The following is a 19,366-nucleotide window of genomic DNA, read 5'->3' as shown; positions in this document are numbered from 1 at the left end:
AAACTTTTTCTCAAATTTTGTTTTTTCAAACCTCCTCCATCACCGCAAGAACGGCAGCTCCGAACTTTCAGATCCAAGCGACGGGGACTGAACCTGCGATCTGTGCAAGTTTGAAAAATAAAGTAAATCTGACTGTTCTTAGAATAGCAAAATAATCATTTTTAATTTTGTCAGACACCCTCTTTAAAAGGTAACAACCTTTTGAGGAAGAGGAATCCAAAACTTGGAATAGAGCCCCTAGATTAGATACCCCTGTTTGATAAAATCTCTAGGTAAATTTTTCTGTTTAAGGCCCCATGCACACGACCGTAAAAAGGCCCGTAATTACGGACCCGTAGACTTCTATTGGCCACGGGTACTTTCCCGTTTGCTTACGGGAAGGTGCCTGTGCCGTTGAAAAATTTCAGGCCGTAATTACGGCATGGGCAGGCCCATAGAAGTCTATGGCGCTCCCGTAATTACGGGAGCGTTGCTAGTAGACGTCGTGATTCTCCTGTCTGCAGGCTCATGCCTGATTTTGAATTTTTGAATAAAGAGAAGCAGAGAAAACGGGTCCGTAAATACGGGTGACAACGGACCCGTATCTACGGGTACGGGTCCGTAAATGAGTTAAAAACGTGTGACAAAGGACCTGTATTTACAGGAGGGAAAAAAATATGGTCGTGTGCATGGGGCCTAAGGATTTAGGAGCCATTTCTGACCCCATGGACAGGAAAGCAAATCATTACTTAAAGAGTCTCTGTCACCACATTATAAGTGCCCTGTCTCCTACATAATGTGATCGGCGCTGTAATGTAGATTACAACAGTGGTTTTTATTTAGAAAAACGATAATTTTTTATGTGGATTTATGACCTATTTTAGATTTATGCTAATGAGTTTCTTAATGGACAACTGGGCGTGTTTTACTTTTTGGCCAAGTGGGCGTTGTGGAGAGAAGTGTATGACGCTGACCAATCGGTGACCAATCATACACTTCTCCCCATTCATTTACACTGCACTAGCGATATAGCTATTTCACTATGTGCAGCCACATAAACGCACTACACCGTGTTCCAAATTATTATGCACATTGGATTTAAGTGTCATAAACATTTAATTATTAGTTTTTCAATTAAACATAAATGTCACTTTGGAAAAATGTGGCTCTTTCAGCAAAGTCAAAACTGGCTGCAGCGGGAAGGGGTTAACCATGAGGTATTAATACAATAAGTATATTGGAAAATTGTACAACATTTATTTTTTATTTTTTTTATAATTATAACAACATTCATTTGCTGGGCAACCCCTTTTAAAGGGTACCTGTCGCAGGGTACATGCAATGTGTTATAGAGCTGGAAGTGCTGAGCAGATTGATCTGAAGTTTTGTAGGAATAAGACTGGACGCTTAACCCTTTAACGCTCAGCGACGTACTATTCCATCATGGAAACCATCCTGTTCGCGCTCCATGACGGAATAGTACGTCGCGGGAGTAACGGCCATTTCGTCCGTCTTCCCGACACATACAGGAGCTGTGACAGCTGCTATCTTGTACAGCGGTTGCCGCAGCTCCTATAGCGGGTACCGATCGCGGTGTCCCCACTGATTAACCCCTTAAAAGCCGCATTCAATAGCGTTCGCGGCTTTTTAGGGGTTAAGCTACCATCGCCGGCCTGCTACACGATAGCGGCCGGCGATGGTGACTATGGCAACCGGAGACCTAACAATGGCGTCCGGCTATGCTATCTACGGAAGCCTAGTGGGTCCTGACAAAGCCAGGACCCGCTATGCTTGCTGTCTGTGAGTAGCTGACAGCTCTAATACACTGCACTACGCATGTAGTGCAATGTATTAGAATAGCGATCAGGGCCTCCTGCCCTTAAGTCCCCTAGTGGGACAAAGTAAAAAAAAAGATGTGTAAAGATAAGAAAATAAAAGTTTTAAAAGTAAAAATCCCCCTTTTTCCCTTATCAGTCGTTTATTAATAAAAATCTATAAACAAACAAACTATACATAATTGGTATCTCCACGTTCGTAACGGCCTGAACTACAAAATTATTTTATTTATCCCGCGCGGTGAACGCCGTAAAAGAAAATAATAATAAACCGTGCCAGAATCACAATTGTTTGGTCACTTTAGCTCGCAAAAAATGGAATAAAAAGAGATCAAAAAGTTGCATGTACCGAAAAATGGTACTGATCGAAAGTACAGTTCGTTACGCAAAAAACAAGTCCTCACACGGCTTTATTGATGGAAAAAGAAAAAAGTTCTGGCTCTTAGAATATGGCAACAGAAAAAATAAATTTATTTAAAAAAAAAAAGTATTTTATTGTGCAAACGCCATAAGACATAAAAAAAACTATAAACATCCGGTATCGCCCCACAGAATAAAGTGAATGTGTCATTTATAAATAGAATAAAAAACAATAGTAGAATTGCTGTTTTTTAGTCACCACGCCACTTAAAAATGGAATTAAAACTGATCAAAAAGCCGCATGCACCCCAAGAAAACTACAATGCATTCCTCAAGGGGTCTAGTTTCCAAAATAGGGTCACTTTTGGGGGGTTTCTACTGTTTTGGCACCACAAGACCTTTTCAAACCAGACATGGTGCCTAATAAAAAGGAGGCCTCAAAATCCTCTAGGCGCTCCTTTTGCTCCTGAGGCCGGCGCTTCAGTCCATTACCGCACTAGCGCCACATGTGGGATATTTCTCAAAACTGCAGAATCTGGGCAATAAATATTGAGTTACGTTTCTCTTGTAAAACCTTCTGTGTTATAGTAAAAAATGGAATAAAAAGGATTTTCTGACAAAAAAAAATATGTAAATTTCACCTCTAGGGGTTTAGTTTCTAAAATGGGGTGTTTCATAGGGGTTTCTAATATATGGGCCCCTCAAAGCAACTTCAGAACTGAACTGGAACCTAAAAAAAATGAGGCAATACTTCTCTTCTTACATTATAATGAGCAGTGCCCACTCAGAGATGACCCCAGTTTTGACCGTTTGTATAAAGGGAGACCCCTATTAGACCGTTTCAGTCCCTGGTTTTCCCAAGCATTAACCCCCGAGAATTGTATTTCTATTGATGAGTCCTTGGTAGATTTTAAAGGGAGGGTTCAATTCTGCCAGTACCTGCCGAGTAAGAGGGCATGGTATGGCGTGAAGATGTATAAGCTGTGCGATAGTGCATCAGGGTATACCTACAGATTTAGGATATATGATGGAAAGGACACCAGTATTCAGCCCCTAGAATCCCCCGCCCGCCCCCTTACTGGGAGTTAATGGATTTGGTGCACCCACTGCTGGACCAGGGTTACCACCTCTACCTGGATAATTTTTATACCAGCATCCCACTCTTCAAGTGCCTCGCTTCCAGAAGTCCCTCGGCATGCGGCAATGCTAGAAGAAATCTGAGAGGCCTCCCTAAGACTCTGCTTGGGCAAACACTCAGAAGGGGTGATAGCAGGGCACATTCTAGCAGCAACATATTGTGTGTCACGTACAAGGACAAGCGAGATGTCCGGGACTGACGTTTGGGAGGTGTGTTAGTGACAAAGCATCGGCAGGAGAAGCCCCTGCAGTCGTTCAGGAGTACTATATCCATCCCCATCTGACCCTCCCTCCTTCTGCTCAGAATAAGTGATGGCACAGTGATAGAGACCAGGGTAAGTCAAAAGGATAGCTTGCCTTGCTCTCTTGCAGCCTTGTCAACCTTCTCTGGTGCTAAGCCTTGCCGAGCAGGTAAAATAAATATATATATATCTCTATATGTGTTTATGCTCCTTTTTATATTTGGAGCTGCGGTTTTGCAATTTCTGCTTTTTATTTTCTGTTTGGTGCTGCTGGGGTGTGCTTTGTGCTGCCTTGTGGTTTGTGGTGCTTTTGGGGGTTATTTTACGCTGCACTGTGGTTTTTATCGATGGCGGGAGGTATGTTGTGCTGCACTGTGATATTTGGTTCTTCTGGGGGTAATATCTGTGCTCCATTCCATGGTGGTATGTGGCTGGAGTTGCTAGTGGGAAGATGGGTGCTTCATGGGGGTATTTGTTTGGCACTACACAGTAGTATTTATCTGCTGGTGAGGCTTCATAATCACCATGGATCTCAATAACCAAATGTAAAGCTTTGATATGATAATTTGAGCCTTTTCGTGCATCGGCTTTCATTGGTTTCGGCTTAGTTTCCTTGAGGGAGTTGGACTTGGCAAAGGTGTTAGAGCTTTACAGAAGATGGACAATGTCCTGTTAAGAATAGGTCTGGAAAACCTTGTCTCTGTGGGCCGTTCCTGGCACCTGGTCAGTCAACAGCAGGTGAAGCAGGAGTGACCCTATGTTTAAATCATAAGGGCACTGTTTTGAGAGCTAGAATTCACACCTGCAGCAGATCAGCCTATTTTTGTTTGCATCCCATTGCTTAGGACAAGCGGGTGCTAATGGGCAGCTGTGAGTGGTGCTCATTGTGTGCCCCTGGGTGACGAGCTCTAGCTGATCTCTGTGTCTGTAGAAGGTGACTGCAGTGGGAGCGCTGGCTGTTATGGGGAAGGAGAATGTGCTCATTGTCTGGCCCTGACAGAGCGCTCTGTGTTTTGGCCTGCCATTTCTACAGCCTCTCTGCGGTGGAAGCCCCTGCCTGTGTAACGGACACAAATAGACTAGAAGACTGCAAACCAGTTATTAAAATCACTTTTGCCTGTGTTGAGTTCAGAGACCGGGTTGGGTGGTGCTTTTGTGTTTGAATGGCAGACCTATTCTGCATAGTGTGTATGTGGGTGGAAACCGCAGTCTAGCGTCATCTTGCCACTCTACAAAACTTTTTTGCAAGCCTTTTAATATGCTGTTTTCTCTCCAATGCTAAATATCTGTAGGACGCATTTGCTTGCGGTGTGTGTAACAGAAGGTGTGTTCGTGTGTTGCTTATTCACAGTGACTGAAGGCATAATGTGGTATGCTAATGTAAGGCCCTGTTCACACAGTTTTTTGCAGGCAGAAAATTCTGCCTCAAAATTCCGTTTGGAGTTTTGAGGCAGATTTTGGTCTGCCTGCATGCCGTTTGCCACGGCATTTTTTCGCTCGCGCACATTGAGCGCTACGGGCAAAAACGCCCCGAAATACGCTTTACTCCACCTCCCATTGATGTCAATGGGAGGTCAGAGATGTAAACGCCCGAAGATAGGGCATGTCGCTTTTTCCCGCGAGCGTTTTTTTCCTGCAAGCGGGAAAAAACGCCTCTGCCTCCCATTGAAATCAATGGGAGGCATTTTCGGACATTTTTTGGCGCGTTTTGCGACGCGGTTTCCACGTCAAAAAAATTTCTCCAACTCTGTGTGAATTGGGCCTTAGGCCGGATTCTCACGAGCGCATTCAGTCCGTGATATATGGTCCGCAGGTCGGTCGCATTTCCCGGACTGAGCACACTGCAGGGAGCCGGGCTCTTATCGTCATCGTTATCTATGACGCTAGGAGTCGCTGCCTCGCTTCAGGACAACTGTCCCGTACTGAAAACATGTAGTTCCGCGGAGAGGCAGGGCGATGATGCTAGGAGCCCGGCTCCCTGCACTGTGTTCAGTCCGGGAAATGTGGCCGACCTGCGGACCGTATATCACGGACTGAATGCGCTCGTGAGAATCCGGCATTAGTGGACGCAGGAGGTTTAATGTGTCCCATGCCTGTGATTATTGTATATAGAGACCAAATCTGTGTAGTAGAACAGGATTCACTTTTATTTCCGAGGTGTCTATTGCCTGTTCTTCAGGTTGTGTTGATGAAGAAAAGTCAACGCACAACAGTCACGACCAGTTAATTTTTTATTTTTTTCATTAGAATTATTTGATAGTTTGTGAGCTTGAGGTTAAGGGTATGTGCACACACACTAATTACGTCCGTAATTGACGGACGTATTTCGGCCGCAAGTCCCGGACCGAACACAGTGCAGGGAGCCGGGCTCCTAGTATCATACTTATGTAAGACGCTAGGAGTCCCTGCCTCTCTGTGGAACTACTGTCCCGGACTGAAAACATGATTACAGTACGGGACAGTTGTCCTGCAGCGAGGCAGGGACTCCTAGCGTCGTACATAAGTATGATGCTAGGAGCCCGGCTCCCTGCACTGTGTTCGGTCCGGGACTTGCGGCCGAAATACGTCCGTCAATTACGGACGTAATTAGTGTGTGTGCACATACCCTAATTCCTACAAGCCATTGTGTAATGTAATTGTGGGTAATTTGAATAGTACAGGTGCAGATCAGTCTCGGTATTTTGACAGATCTGGTTTTACAGGTTCCAGCGTTTATTAGATTGCTCTGTTTACTTGTCCTTGGTCACAAAACTCAAAATCCTAACAAAAAAAAAAACGTAATAAATGTGTTGAGTAGTGTGTGGATTCCGTGGCGTTAAAGGGGGTTTTCAGTCTTTAAAAATTGTGTGCAGATGGTTTAACTGCAGAAATATTAGTCCCTTACGAATATACTGTCTGCATGTGAGAGACTGGCCTACAGAGGCATTTCAGCAGTCACATGATCATTCTCCTGGTGTATGTCTTCTGCTTTTGGGATGTCCGGTATGCTCAACATGTGGTTATAGCCCCTTTCCCTTCCTCACTGTATTGTGGGAGACCTCACACATCACTTGCCTCTTATCTCCACTGCTCCCTTGTCTCCCCCTCCCTGTCTCTGGAGGAATCTTGTTTCACATGCTGGGCAGCAGATAGTGCAGAGTGTAGCAGAAGAAAAATGTCTCGGTAGCAGACAGTGGGTAATTACAGCACTACCTACACTTTGCCTATATTTACAGCTGCGTGCCGCTATTGCAATGTCTGAGAGAGGAGAGTAATGATGGGAACTATAGTCCTTTTACATTGTAATCCCGCTCACAAAAAGCCCCGGCAGCATCAAAACAGAGATGCTGTACAGAGCTGGGTGAGATGGTGAAAATGGAAATACTTGGTGGCATCACCTGGTGAGCTTTTAGACACAGGTTTTTTTTGTATTTTTTTTAAAAAAACAACTCAAGCCCTTTAATCACAATTACATTGCAATTTTAAGCATCAGGTGTAATTTCCAATTCCCCTCATAGTATTTTAGAGGCTCTGTCACCACATTATAAGTGCCCTATCTCCTACATAAGGATATCGGCACTGTAATGTAGGTGACAGCAGTGCTTTTTATTTAGAAAAACGATCTATTTTTACCACGTTATTAGCGATTTTAGCTTTATGCTAATGACTTTCTTAATGCCAACTGGGCATGTTTTTACTTTAGACCAAGTGGGCGTTGTCGAGAGAAGTGTATGACGCTGACCAATCAGTGACCAATCAGCATCATACACTTCTCTCCATTCATTTACTCCGCGCATTGTGACACTGCGTTATTCACTATGTGCAGTCTTTTACTGAAACATTAACGTTACTGAAGTGTCTTGACAGTGAATAGACATTCCTTCCAGCCAGGACGGGATGTCTATTCACAATCCCGACACTTCGCTAACGTTTCTGTGGTACTTACATCAGAGCAAGCGTAATCTCGCTGTAACCTGTCATTTACAGCGTGATTTTGCAAGATTACGCTTGCTCTGCTGTGAGTACCACAGAAACGTTACCGAAGTGTCGGGACTGTGAATAGACATCCCGTCCTGTCTGGAAGGAATGTCTATTCACTGTTAAGACACTTCAGTAACGTTAATGTGTCAGTGTAAGACCGCACATAGTGAACAACGCAGGATCCCTATGTGCGGAGTAAATGAATGGAGAGAAGTGTATGACACTGATTGGTCACTGATTGGTCAGCGTCATACACTTCTCTCGACAACGCCCACTTGGTCTAAAGTAAAAACGCGCCCAGTTGGGCTTTAAGAAAGTAATTAGCATAAAGCTAAAATCGCTAATAACGTGGTAAAAATAGATAGTTTTTCTAAATAAAAAGCACTGCTGTTGCCTACATTATAGCACCCCTCTCATTATGTAGGAGATAGGGCACTTATAATGTGGTGACAGTCTATTTAAACACACATTTGTGCATTGTGGATGTTTTTCCTTCTAATTGAGGGAACATTAAAGTGGACAATCTCACTATAGGCTATACCTGCCAGCTTTAACCATGTATGTATATGTGTGTGTATCTTTATCTCTGAAAAACTGCAGCATTAAAGCCGGCCTCCTGGGATGACTTCTCATCCCAGGAGACCGCTGCAGCCTGTGATTGGCTGCAGCGTCATTCCAGGAGTATAAAACCGTCTCCTAGGTTAGTTTTTTTTTTTTTCTGAGTTCCGTTTTTTGCGACGTGATCGCTGTGAATCCGCTGCAAAAAATGGAACTGCTATTTGATGCAGGATTTACATCCCATTGAATTCAATGGGGAAATCCTGCAACATATAAGCAGCGTTTACGTAAAGACAATTGACATGCTGCGGAATGAATTTCCGCATCACAGGTCAATTTCTGAGCGGTATTTCCGCTCAGTATTTACGCAATGTGTGGATGAGATTTGTTCAATCTCATCCTCTTTGCTGCTACTGTATTTGTTGCGGATTTTCCGCAACGAATTCCGTTGCGTAAAATCTGCAGTGTTTACGCATTGTGTGAACTGGCCCTAAGGATTCTGCATGGGAATGCGTGCAGACCCAAAGGGGAACTGCTGGCAGCAACCAGATTACCTTTAATATTCTAGAAATCTGCCAAACTGTTTTTTTTTTTTTCCTCCCTTTTTGTTCTGATCAGAATTTAAAATATTAGCAGTTTGTAGTTACTTGGCACTGAACTTCACTTTTTGTTTTCTCTACAGGGCTTACTCCTTGGTGGATTCCAGTCAAGTCTCCACGTTCCTTATTTCAATCCTCCTCATAGTCTATGGCAGCTTCAGGTTTGTATTTATGAATTTTACATCATAAGAATGACGTTTAACCTTTTGCGTACCTGCTCCGCAATGGTACGGCACACGCCACTTATTGAAGCAGACCTGCGCCGTACTATTGTGGAGCAGGAATAAACTGTCACTATGTGAAATCGCATAGTGATCACGAAGAGACGGCAGCTGTCGTTGATAGCTGACCACCTCTGTTGCCGGGCTGGTGACCAATCCGCATGCCCCCATGCCGGCGATTTCTGTGATTGGTCAGTCATTAGAGACTGACCAATCACAGCCGACTATGACGTAGGAAATAGGAGAAAGCTCCTGTCACCATCTCTGATCTCCTAATCGGTGTGGAGATCAGATAGAGAGAGCGTTTATACAAATATATTTTTAGAATATTTAGTGCCCATCAGCCCTCTGTAGTAACAATCAAATACATATAATAATCTTCTTTAGTGCCCTTTAGTATATAAGCCCCCTTTAGTGCCCACCAGCACCCTTTAGTTCCCACCATCAGCCCATTATAGTGCCCATCAGCCCTCAGTAGTAACAATCAAATATATATTATAATTTTCTTTAGTGCCCATCTGTATATAAGCCCCTTTATCGTCCACCAGCACCCTTTACTGCCCACGCTTTAGTGCCCAACAGCACTAGTTCAACCTCACCCACTACTATATTTGATTTGTAGTTTTGTGGGGTTAATTATTATTATTATTTTTTTTTTTTTTTAAATCTTCATAAAAAATAAATAACCACAAAAAAAACGGTTTTCGTCATTTTGTGTGCTACTTTTGCATGTCTGTTTCCTTGCCAGGGTTCTAATTTTATCTTAACAAAAAAAGACCCAAAAAAATAAATGATACTAATTCAGGAATTTAGTTTTGCACGTCAGGGTTAGTGCAGCGTTATTACACACCCAGACTGTCTTGTCTATTTAGCGTGGAGTAGGCATATGCCATTTTATGTACTGATACCGAAAGCGCCAGTGAGGGTGAATCTGAGTTTTTGTTATCCTCCTCCACTGATGACCAGAAACCCCCTCAGAAAGGATGCAGGGCTAGTGATCCGAATGAGCCCAGCACAAGTGACCCCATATGGCTAGCTCCTACGCACCTGGAATACTTGAGTTTGGCATAAAAATAAATCCAATTGACTTTCAAGAAATCTATTTTTATTATTTATTTTTTTTTTAAATGTTTTTTTTTCCCGAATACTTTAGTTAACCTCATGGTTGTGCAAACAAATTGATATGCACAACAACTCTTAGCTAAAAATCCGACATCCCGTTATGCCAAAACCCAAGCCTGGCATCCAACCAATCCAAATGAAATTGCAACCTTCTGGGGGCTCTTACTCAACATGGGCCTTATAAAAAAACAAAACAAAAAAAAAAAAAACATAAAATCATATTGGTCCATAGATATGTTGAATGCTACACCTATATTCCGTGCTGTGATGCCTCAAACATTTTGAGGCCCTATTAAAGTTTTTAAATTTTGCTGACAATGAGCAGTGCCCACCCCCGGATCATCCAAATTTTGATAGGCTGTTCAAAATTAGGCCCCTCATCACATATTTTAATTTTGTTTTTTGCAGAAGTTTATGTTCCTGAAAAAGAACATAGCCATTGACGAATCATTAGTCCATTTCAAGGGAAGGCTTAATTTCCGTCAATATTTGCCAAACAAGAGAGCCAGATATGGCATAAAAATATATAAACTGTCCGGGAGTCAGTCTGGGTACACACACTCCTTTTTCTGTGTACGAGGGGAAAGACCCACAGATTAGTCCCCCAGAGTGCCCCCAGTTCTTGGCACATGCTGTAAAATAGCGTGGGACCTGCTGCATTCTTTGATAAGGGGTACCACCTATACCTCGACAATTTCTACACTAGCGTTCTGCTTTTTAAGTGACTTGTTGATAACACTGGCTTGTGGCACTGCTCGCAGGAATCTAAAAAACCTTCCAAAGCCTTTCCTTGCTGAAAAACTGGCCGTTGGTGAAACCAGGGCACGATACGATGAAAATGTGCTCCTGGTAAATTTCAGGCACAAAAAAGAGGTCCTAATGCTCTCCACAATCCATAACAACACCACAAACCCAGTTTCAGTGCGTGGAGCAAGCACCACTGTTTCAAAGCCTGTATGCATACAGGCCTATAACAAAAATATGGGAGGGGTGGATTTGGGAGATCAATTAAACCTTTCATGCCGACAATCTGTATATACACATCCTTTTCGCACATACCCCGTGCTGCCAGGACGTGTATATACAGATCTCTGTTCCAGCTGGCATAGCGCTGTGAAAAGCACTCGGACGCCGGCGGTGTCAGTGTCGGCGGCTCCCCAGCAACCTGCTCACTGACAGCCGAACCGATTGGTTCGGCTACAGAGAATATGATCAGTTATTAACCGCTTCCTGACGGCCCACAGTAAATTCACGTCGTCGCTTGCTGGTCTCTGTGCAGCGCCGACGTGAATTCACAGTGGCTGTTAAAAGCGCGATCCGGGTGTCTCAGAGTAGTGCTGACATCCGGATCGTGCTGTTAACCCCTGCCCCTGGTCCCAGAGACATGATCGGGACCAGATTGGTTCAGGTCCCGATCATGTGATCGCAGTGAAAGTTTGTTGCTACAACAAACTTTCCCGAGGACCGATTGCGGGTGCTGCTGTCGGTTGCATGGCAAAACCGGAGGCCATACAACGGCCTCCAGTCTGCCATTCACGGAAGCCAGCTGGTCCTCATAGGCTTCCTGTCAGTGTGACTGTCAACGTCACACTGACCGTTTATAATACGTTACACTACCTAGGTAGTGTAATGTGTTATAGCAGCCATCAGTGCTGCAGGTCTTCAAGTAAAAAAAAAAAAGTAACGTTTTATTTATTTTCCTATAATAAGAGACTTATTATAGGAAAACATTTTTTGTTTTTATACTTTTATAAAACATTTAAGTACACATATTTGGTATCACCGCATTCGTAATGACCCCAACTATAAAACAAATATTATTTTTCCCGCACGGTGAACACTTAAAAAAATAATTCAAAAACAATACTAGCATCACTATTTTTTTGGTAATCACCCCTCCCAAACTATAGAATAAAAAGTGATCAAAAATTTGCATGTACCCCAAAATAATACCAATAAAAACGACAACCCGTCCCGCGAAAAACAAGCCCTTACACAGCTTTTTTTGACTGAAAAATAAAAAAATTATGGCTCTCAGAATATGGTGACACAGAAAATAAATAATTTTATAGAAGTGATTTTATTGCGCAAACGCCACAAAACATTAAAAAAAACTATATACAGATATCACCGTAATCGTACCGACCTGCAGAATAAAGTAAAATTTAATTTATAGCACACTGATTACTGTAAAAAAAAAAAAAAAAAAAAAAGGACAAAAACATTGTCAAAATCACATGTACCCTAAAATGGTACCAATGAAAACTACAGATTGTAACGTAACAAATAAGCCCTCACACGGTGGAGAAAAAAAAAAAAGTTCCTCCACTCAGAATATAGCGACACAAATTGTGCAGTGTCCAAAAGCGGATAAGACTGGGCACCATTTATCAGTGCGACACCGGCCATACATCTATGAATTATTTATTTACCCCCTTATTATATCCTCTTATTATGCCCTGATGTACTCTGCCAAGCTTACATATGCCCCCACATTATAAACTGAAATACCAGCAATACCCCAAACAGAACCAAGCAAAATCTGCGCTCCAAAAGCCAAATGGCGCTCCCTCCCTTCTGAGCTCTGCCGTGGGTCCAAACAGCAGTTTATTACCACATATGGGGTATTGCTGTAATCGTGAGAAATAGCTTTACAAGTTTTGTAGGTGCTTTTTATTCTTTATTCCTTGTAAAAATTACATTTTTTTTTTTTATATTTCAGAAAAAAAGTAGCTTTTCATTTTCACAGACCTATTCCAATAAATATAGCAAAAGACCTGTGGGGTCAAAATGCTAACTATACCCCTAGATTAATTCATTGAGGTGTGTAGTTTCCAAAAACACTTTTGGAGATTCCACTGTTTTGGCACCACAAGACCTCTTTAAAGGGAATGTGTTGCCAGCAAAAACAATGTTTTTTTTTTTTTTTTTTAGTTAAACAATTAGTGTATAGGTGATTAAACATTGTTCTAATTTATTTTATTTTTTTCACGAGTCAGGAAATATTATAAATTGGATTCTAATTTATAATATTTCCCATTGCTGGTCACTAGATGGAGCCATTCCCAAAATTGCAGCATTGCATGTGGTAAAGCAACCACATTGCTTTATGCTGCAAAATTGGGTAAAAAGCCCTCGCTCTAGTGAGCTCTCAGCATCCCCCCCCCCCTCCTTTATCCTGGCTAGTGCCGGGAGAAACGAGGGGTTTGACGGTCTAACCTCCTACACTGTGTCGCCATTTTTTGAGCTAACACACAGTGTAGAAGGTTTACATACAGTAGTAAACACACACTGAACACAAACATACATAGAAATCCCTTACCTGCTCCAAAAAAAAGGCCCCAAAATCCACTAGGTGCACCTTTTGCTTCTGAGGCCGGTGTTTCAGTCCATTATCACACTAGGGCCACATGTGGGATATTTCTAAAAACTGCAGAATTTGGGCAATAAACATTGAGTTGCGATTCTTGCGTAAAATGTTGTGTTACAGAAAAGAATGTATTGCAAATTAATTTTGGCAAAAAATATGAAATTGCTAAATTTCACCTCTATATTTGGCTTTAACCGATTTAGGTGTTTCACAGGAATTAAAACACTTTCTGAATGCAGTTTTGAATACTTTGAGGGGTGAAGTTTTTAAAATGGGGGTTTCAAATATATGGTCCCCTCCAAGCCACTTCAGAACTGAACTGGTCCCTGAAAATATGGGCCTCTTGAGATTTTCTTGAAAATGTGAGAAACTGCTGCTAAAGTTCTAAGCCTCGTAATGTTCTAGAAAAATAAGAGGACGTTCAAAAAACTATGCAAACATAAAGTAGACATATGGGAAATGTTAATTAGTAATACCACACAAATTAGTTCCTATCTGTTTTACAAGCAGATGCATTTAAATTTAGGAAAATCATAGTTTTTGCAAATTTTCTCTAAATTTTGTTGTTTTTCACAAATAAGCAATTTATCGACGACATTTTCCACTAACAATGTACAATGTCACAAGAAAATTTCAGAATCGCTTGGATAGGTAAAAGCATTTCCAAGTTGTTACCACATAAAGTGACACGTCAGATTTGAAAAAATTAGGCTGGTCCTGAAGGCCAAAATGAGCTTGGTCCTTAAGGGGTTAAGCTCCATAATTTTTTTTGTTTGTTACTTTACTATTCCTTGTATATAAGTAAACCATAAAATGCAGCTTTATACATTGTCAAGCTCTCTTGACTGACAAGTCTGTAAAATGTGATCAGCAAAGCTATGTTCACATGTTTTATGGCTTCCATTTAATGTATGTCGGGAAAAGCTCCCAACGTATACATTAGATGTAAGCTGTAATGGATGTCGAACAGTGATATCAGTTTAACCCCATAGCTAGTAAGGAGAAATATGAAGCTGGTTCAGGGCTTCGGCTATGCCATACTTAGCGGATGTCGGCTGTAAGGGTATGTTCACACGGCAACGCCAATTACGTCTGAAATTACGGAGCTGTTTTCTGGCGAAAGCAGCTCCTGAATTTCAGACGTTTTGACAAGTGCACGCGTTTTTCGCAGCTGGTTTTCATTGGAGTCAATGAAAAACTGCTCCAATTACGTCCCAAGAAGTGACATTCTTTGCGGCGGCCGTCGTTTTACGCTCCGTCTTTTGACAGCGGCACGTAAAAAAAAAAGAAAAATCTGCACAGAACACCGTTTGACCCATTGAATTCAATGGGCAGATGTTTGGAGCCGTTTTTTCGGCCGTAATTCGAGGTGTAAAATGCCTGAATTACGTCCGTAAATAGGGCGTGTGAACATACCCTTAGGCACTGCAAACGCCAGGATTGGCGATCACTCCAATCCCAGCCATTTAACCACTTAGATGTCGTGCGCAAAAGCGACCGTGGCATTTAATATCCGTATGAGACTAGACCTGGATCGCACATCCACTTGTAATACATTTATCTATAGCTGCTAGGCAAAAATGTATAAACTTAAACGAGGTTCTTTAACATTTTGATCAAATTGTGTAAGCCCACTTGCCACTTCATGGCGACCTCTCAAAAAGTGGGCCCCTACTCAACTGGTTGCAGCACCGCATGGCGGTCGCTGCCACTGTCACACCACTCCTGCAGAGGGAGCAGCCCAGGGGCCCAAAAGCACCTATGCTGACCATGGCACTTAAGCTTTTGTTTAAGCGATTGCGGTGTGATTTAGATCTTTTTGGGATCCCCCCCCCCCCAAGTTTTTCGAAAGCCTCCCTTTTCCCATTTTTCCCTAATGTAATGTGAAAATAAAGAATTGCTGTCGCTGTTTCTGCAAAAGTCCACAAGCTATTACAATGGAACATTAGTACACCAGCATGGTTAAGGGCCTGTTCACATCAGCGTTGAGGGGTTCCGTCTGAGGTTTCCGTCAGGTTAACCCCTCAACAGAAAGGCAAACGGAAACCTAAGCTTCCATTTTGCATCACCATGGATATCAATGGTGACAGAAACGTTTCCATTTGTCACCGTTGGCAGAGTTCCGTTGTTTTGACGGAATCCATAGCGCAGTTGACAGCGCTATTGATTCTGTCAAAAACGACAGAACCCTGTCACATTTTTGTTTATTGGTCACCATCTCCCACAAAAAAATAAAATAAATTACGTGTACCTTAATAGTATACCAGTAAAAACTGCTGCTCATCACCCAAATCAAGCCCTCACACACCTGATTGACAGAAAAATAAGTTATGGAGCGACTATAACTTTTTTTTTTTTTAAAGAGGCTCTGTCACCAGATTCTCAAATCCCTATCTCCTATTGCATGTGATCGGCGCTGCAATGTAGATAACAGTAACGTTTTTTGTTTTTAAAAAACGTTCATTTTTGGCCAAGTTATGAGCAATTTTATATATATGCAAATGAGCTTTGAAATGGACAACTGGGCGTGTTTTGTTTTTTTCGTATGTCCAACTGGGCGTGTATTGTGTTTTTTAACTGGGCGTGTTTACTTGTTTTACTAACTAGGCGTTGTGAATAGAAGTGTATGATGCTGACCAATCAGTGACCAGTAAGCATCATGCACTCCTCTCCATTCATTTACACAGCAGCATCACGTTCTTACTAGAACGATGTGCAGCCACATAGACATTAACGTTAATCAAGTGTCCTGATAATGAATACGCATGACCTCCAGCCTGGACGTCATGTGTATTCAGAATCCTGACACTTCTGAATCTTTTCTGTGAGATTTCCAGCAAGCCACGCGAGATTACGAAGTAAACGAGATTTCGTTTCCCTTGCTGGAAATCTCACAGAAAAGATTCAGAAGCGTCAGGATTCTGAATACACATGACGTCCAGGCTGGAGGTCATGCGTATTCATTATCAGGATACTTGTGTATGTGGCTGCACATCGTTCTAGTAAGAACAATATGTGCTGTGTAAATGAATGGAGAGGAGTGCATAATGCTGATTGGTCACTGATTCGTCAGCATCATACACTTCTCTCCACAACGCCCAGTTAGTAAAACAAGTAAACACGCCAAGTTAAAAACACAATACACGCCCAGTTGGACATACGAAAAAAAATACGCCCAGTTGTCCATTTAAAACCTCATTTGCATATATATAAAATAGCTCATAACTTGGCCAAAAATGAACGTTTTAAAAAAAAAAGTAACTGTTATCTACATTGCAGCGCCGATCACATGCAATAGGAGATAGGGATTTGATAATCTGGTGACAGAGCCTCTTTAACCCCTTCCCGCACCTTGACGTTAATGCATGTCAAAGTGAGCAGTCACTTCGCGCACCTTGACGTGCAGGAACGTCAGTGCTTTGACAGTTAACCGCGGCGCTACACCGCAGCGGCGGTTATCTGTGCATGGTGTCTGCCCTGCATTCCCCGTTGCCAATCAGCGGCCCATCGCCGCTGATTTCGGCAGTTAACCCCTTAATTGCGGCGTTCGATTTTGAACGCCACAATTAAGGTGTTTCGCGCCGATCGGCAGCCCCCATGTGAAATCCGAGGGGCTGGCGATGGTACCCATGGCAACCGGACGCCAGACAATGGCTTCCGGGCTGCCATGTACAGAAGCCTATGCCGACCACCCGGAGGGTGGTCGTCGTAGGCTTCCTGTCAATGTGACTGTTACGTCACAATGACAGTTGGAATGCATTTCACTACGTGTGTAGTGTAATGTATTCCAGCAGCGATCAGAGCTGCAAGTCTAAGTGTCCCCTAGTGGGACAAGTGAAAAAAGTAAAAAAAAGAATAAAAATGTTTTAACAAAAAGTGTAAAAATAAAAGTTATAAGTGATATAAACAAGAACTGCTTTTTTTCCTATAATAAGTCTTTTATTATAGGAAAAAAAGTACACATATTTGGTATCACGCGTTCGTAACGACCCCAACTACAGTGGAGGAAATAAGTATTTGATCCCTTGCTGATTTTGTAAGTTTGCCCACTGTCAAAGACATGAACAGTCTAGAATTTTTAGGCTAGGTTAATTTTACCAGTGAGAGATAAATTATATAAAAAAAAAAAAAAAATCACATAGTCAAAATTATATATATTTATTTGCATTGTGCACAGTGAAATAAGTATTTGATCCCCTACCAACCATTAAGAGTTCAGCCTCCTCCAGACCAGTTACACGCTCCAAATCAACTTGGTGCCTGCATTAAAGACAGCTGTCTTACATGGTCACCTGTATAAAAGACTCCTGTCCACAGACTCAATTAATCAGTCTGACTCTAACCTCTACAACATGGGCAAGACCAAAGAGCTTTCTAAGGATGTCAGGGACAATATCGTAAACCTGCACAAGGCTGGAATGGGCTACAAAACCATAAGTAAGACGCTGGGTGAGGAGGAGACAACTGTTGGTGCAATAGTAAGAAAATGGAAGACATACAAAATGACTGTCAATCGACATCGATCTGGGGCTCCATGCAAAATCTCACCTCGTGGGGTATCCTTGATCCTGAGGAAGGTGAGAGCTCAGCCGAAAACTACACGGGGGGAACTTGTAAATGATCTCAAGGCAGCTGGAACCACAGTCACCAAGAAAACCATTGGTAACACATTACGCCGTAATGGATTAAAATCCTGCAGTGCCCGCAAGGTCCCCCTGCTCAAGAAGGCACATGTACAGGCCCGTCTGAAGTTTGCAAATGAACATCTGGATGATTCTGAGAGTGATTGGGAGAAGGTGCTGTGGTCAGATGAGACTAAAATTGAGCTCTTTGGCATTAACTCAACTCGCCGTGTTTGGAGGAAGAGAAATGCTGCCTATGACACAAAGAACACCGTCCCCACTGTCAAGCATGGAGGTGGAAACATTCTGTTTTGGGGGTGTTTCTTTGCTAAGGGCACAGGACTACTTCACCGCATCAATGGGAGAATGGATGGAGCCATGTACCGTCAAATCCTGAGTGACAACCTCCTTCCCTCCACCAGGACATTAAAAATGGCTCGTTGCTGGGTCTTCCAGCACGACAATGACCCGAAACATACAGCCAAGGCAACAAAGGAGTGGCTCAAAAAGAAGCACATTAAGGTCATGGAGTGGCCTAGCCAGTCTCCAGACCTTAATCCCATCGAAAACTTATGGAGGGAGCTGAAGATCTGAGTTGCCAAGCGACAGCCTCGAAATCTTAATGATTTACAGATGATCTGCAAAGAGCAGTGGGCCAATATTCCATCTAACGTGTGCAAACCTCATCAACTACAAAAACCGTCTGACTGCTGTGCTTGCCAACAAGGGTTTTGCCACCAAGTATTAAGTCTTGTTTGCCAAAGGGATCAAATACTTATTTCTCTGTGCACAATGCAAATAAATATATATAATTTTGACAATGTGATTTTCAGTTTTTTTATTTTATATAATCTCTCTCACTGGTAAAATTAACCTAGCCTAAAAATTCTAGACTGTTCATGTCTTTGACAGTGGGCAAACTTACAAAATCAGCAAGGGATCAAATACTTATTTCCTTCACTGTATATAACTATATTATTTTTCCCGCACGGTGAAAACCGCAAAAAAAATAAATGGAAAACAATGCCAGAATCACTATTTTTTTGGTCACCACCCCTCCCAAAATATACAATAAAAAGTGATCAAAAAGTCGCATGTACGCCAAAATAGTACCGATACAAACTACAACCCGTCCCGCAAAAAACAAGCCCTTACACAGCTTTTTTGACTGAAAATTAAAAAACTTATGGCTCTCAGAATATGGTGACACAAAAAATAAATTATTTTCTAAATAAGTTATTTTATTGCGCAAACGCTGCAAAACATAAAAAACTTATATACATATGGTATCGCCGTAATCGTACCTACCCGCATAATAAAATATAATGGACATTTATAGCCCAGGGTGAACGCTGTAAAAA

At 42.2% G+C, this 19,366-nt stretch overlaps 1 protein-coding gene across 1 annotated transcript in view; it reads left to right on the top strand.

The window, feature by feature from the left end:
* SPPL3 (signal peptide peptidase like 3) overlaps positions 1-19,366 on the top strand; it is a 72,629-nt gene that overhangs the window by 36,192 nt on the left and 17,071 nt on the right. The window contains exon 2 of the mRNA XM_075831426.1: positions 8,754-8,831. Within this exon, the coding sequence (XP_075687541.1) occupies positions 8,754-8,831 (78 nt within the window). The remainder of the gene's footprint in view (positions 1-8,753; positions 8,832-19,366) is intronic.

This window comes from Rhinoderma darwinii, chromosome 1 (genome assembly GCF_050947455.1).
Source record: "Rhinoderma darwinii isolate aRhiDar2 chromosome 1, aRhiDar2.hap1, whole genome shotgun sequence".
In the NCBI taxonomy this organism is placed as follows: Eukaryota; Metazoa; Chordata; class Amphibia; order Anura; family Rhinodermatidae; genus Rhinoderma; species Rhinoderma darwinii.
This window is presented reverse-complemented; position numbering and strand designations above follow the sequence as displayed.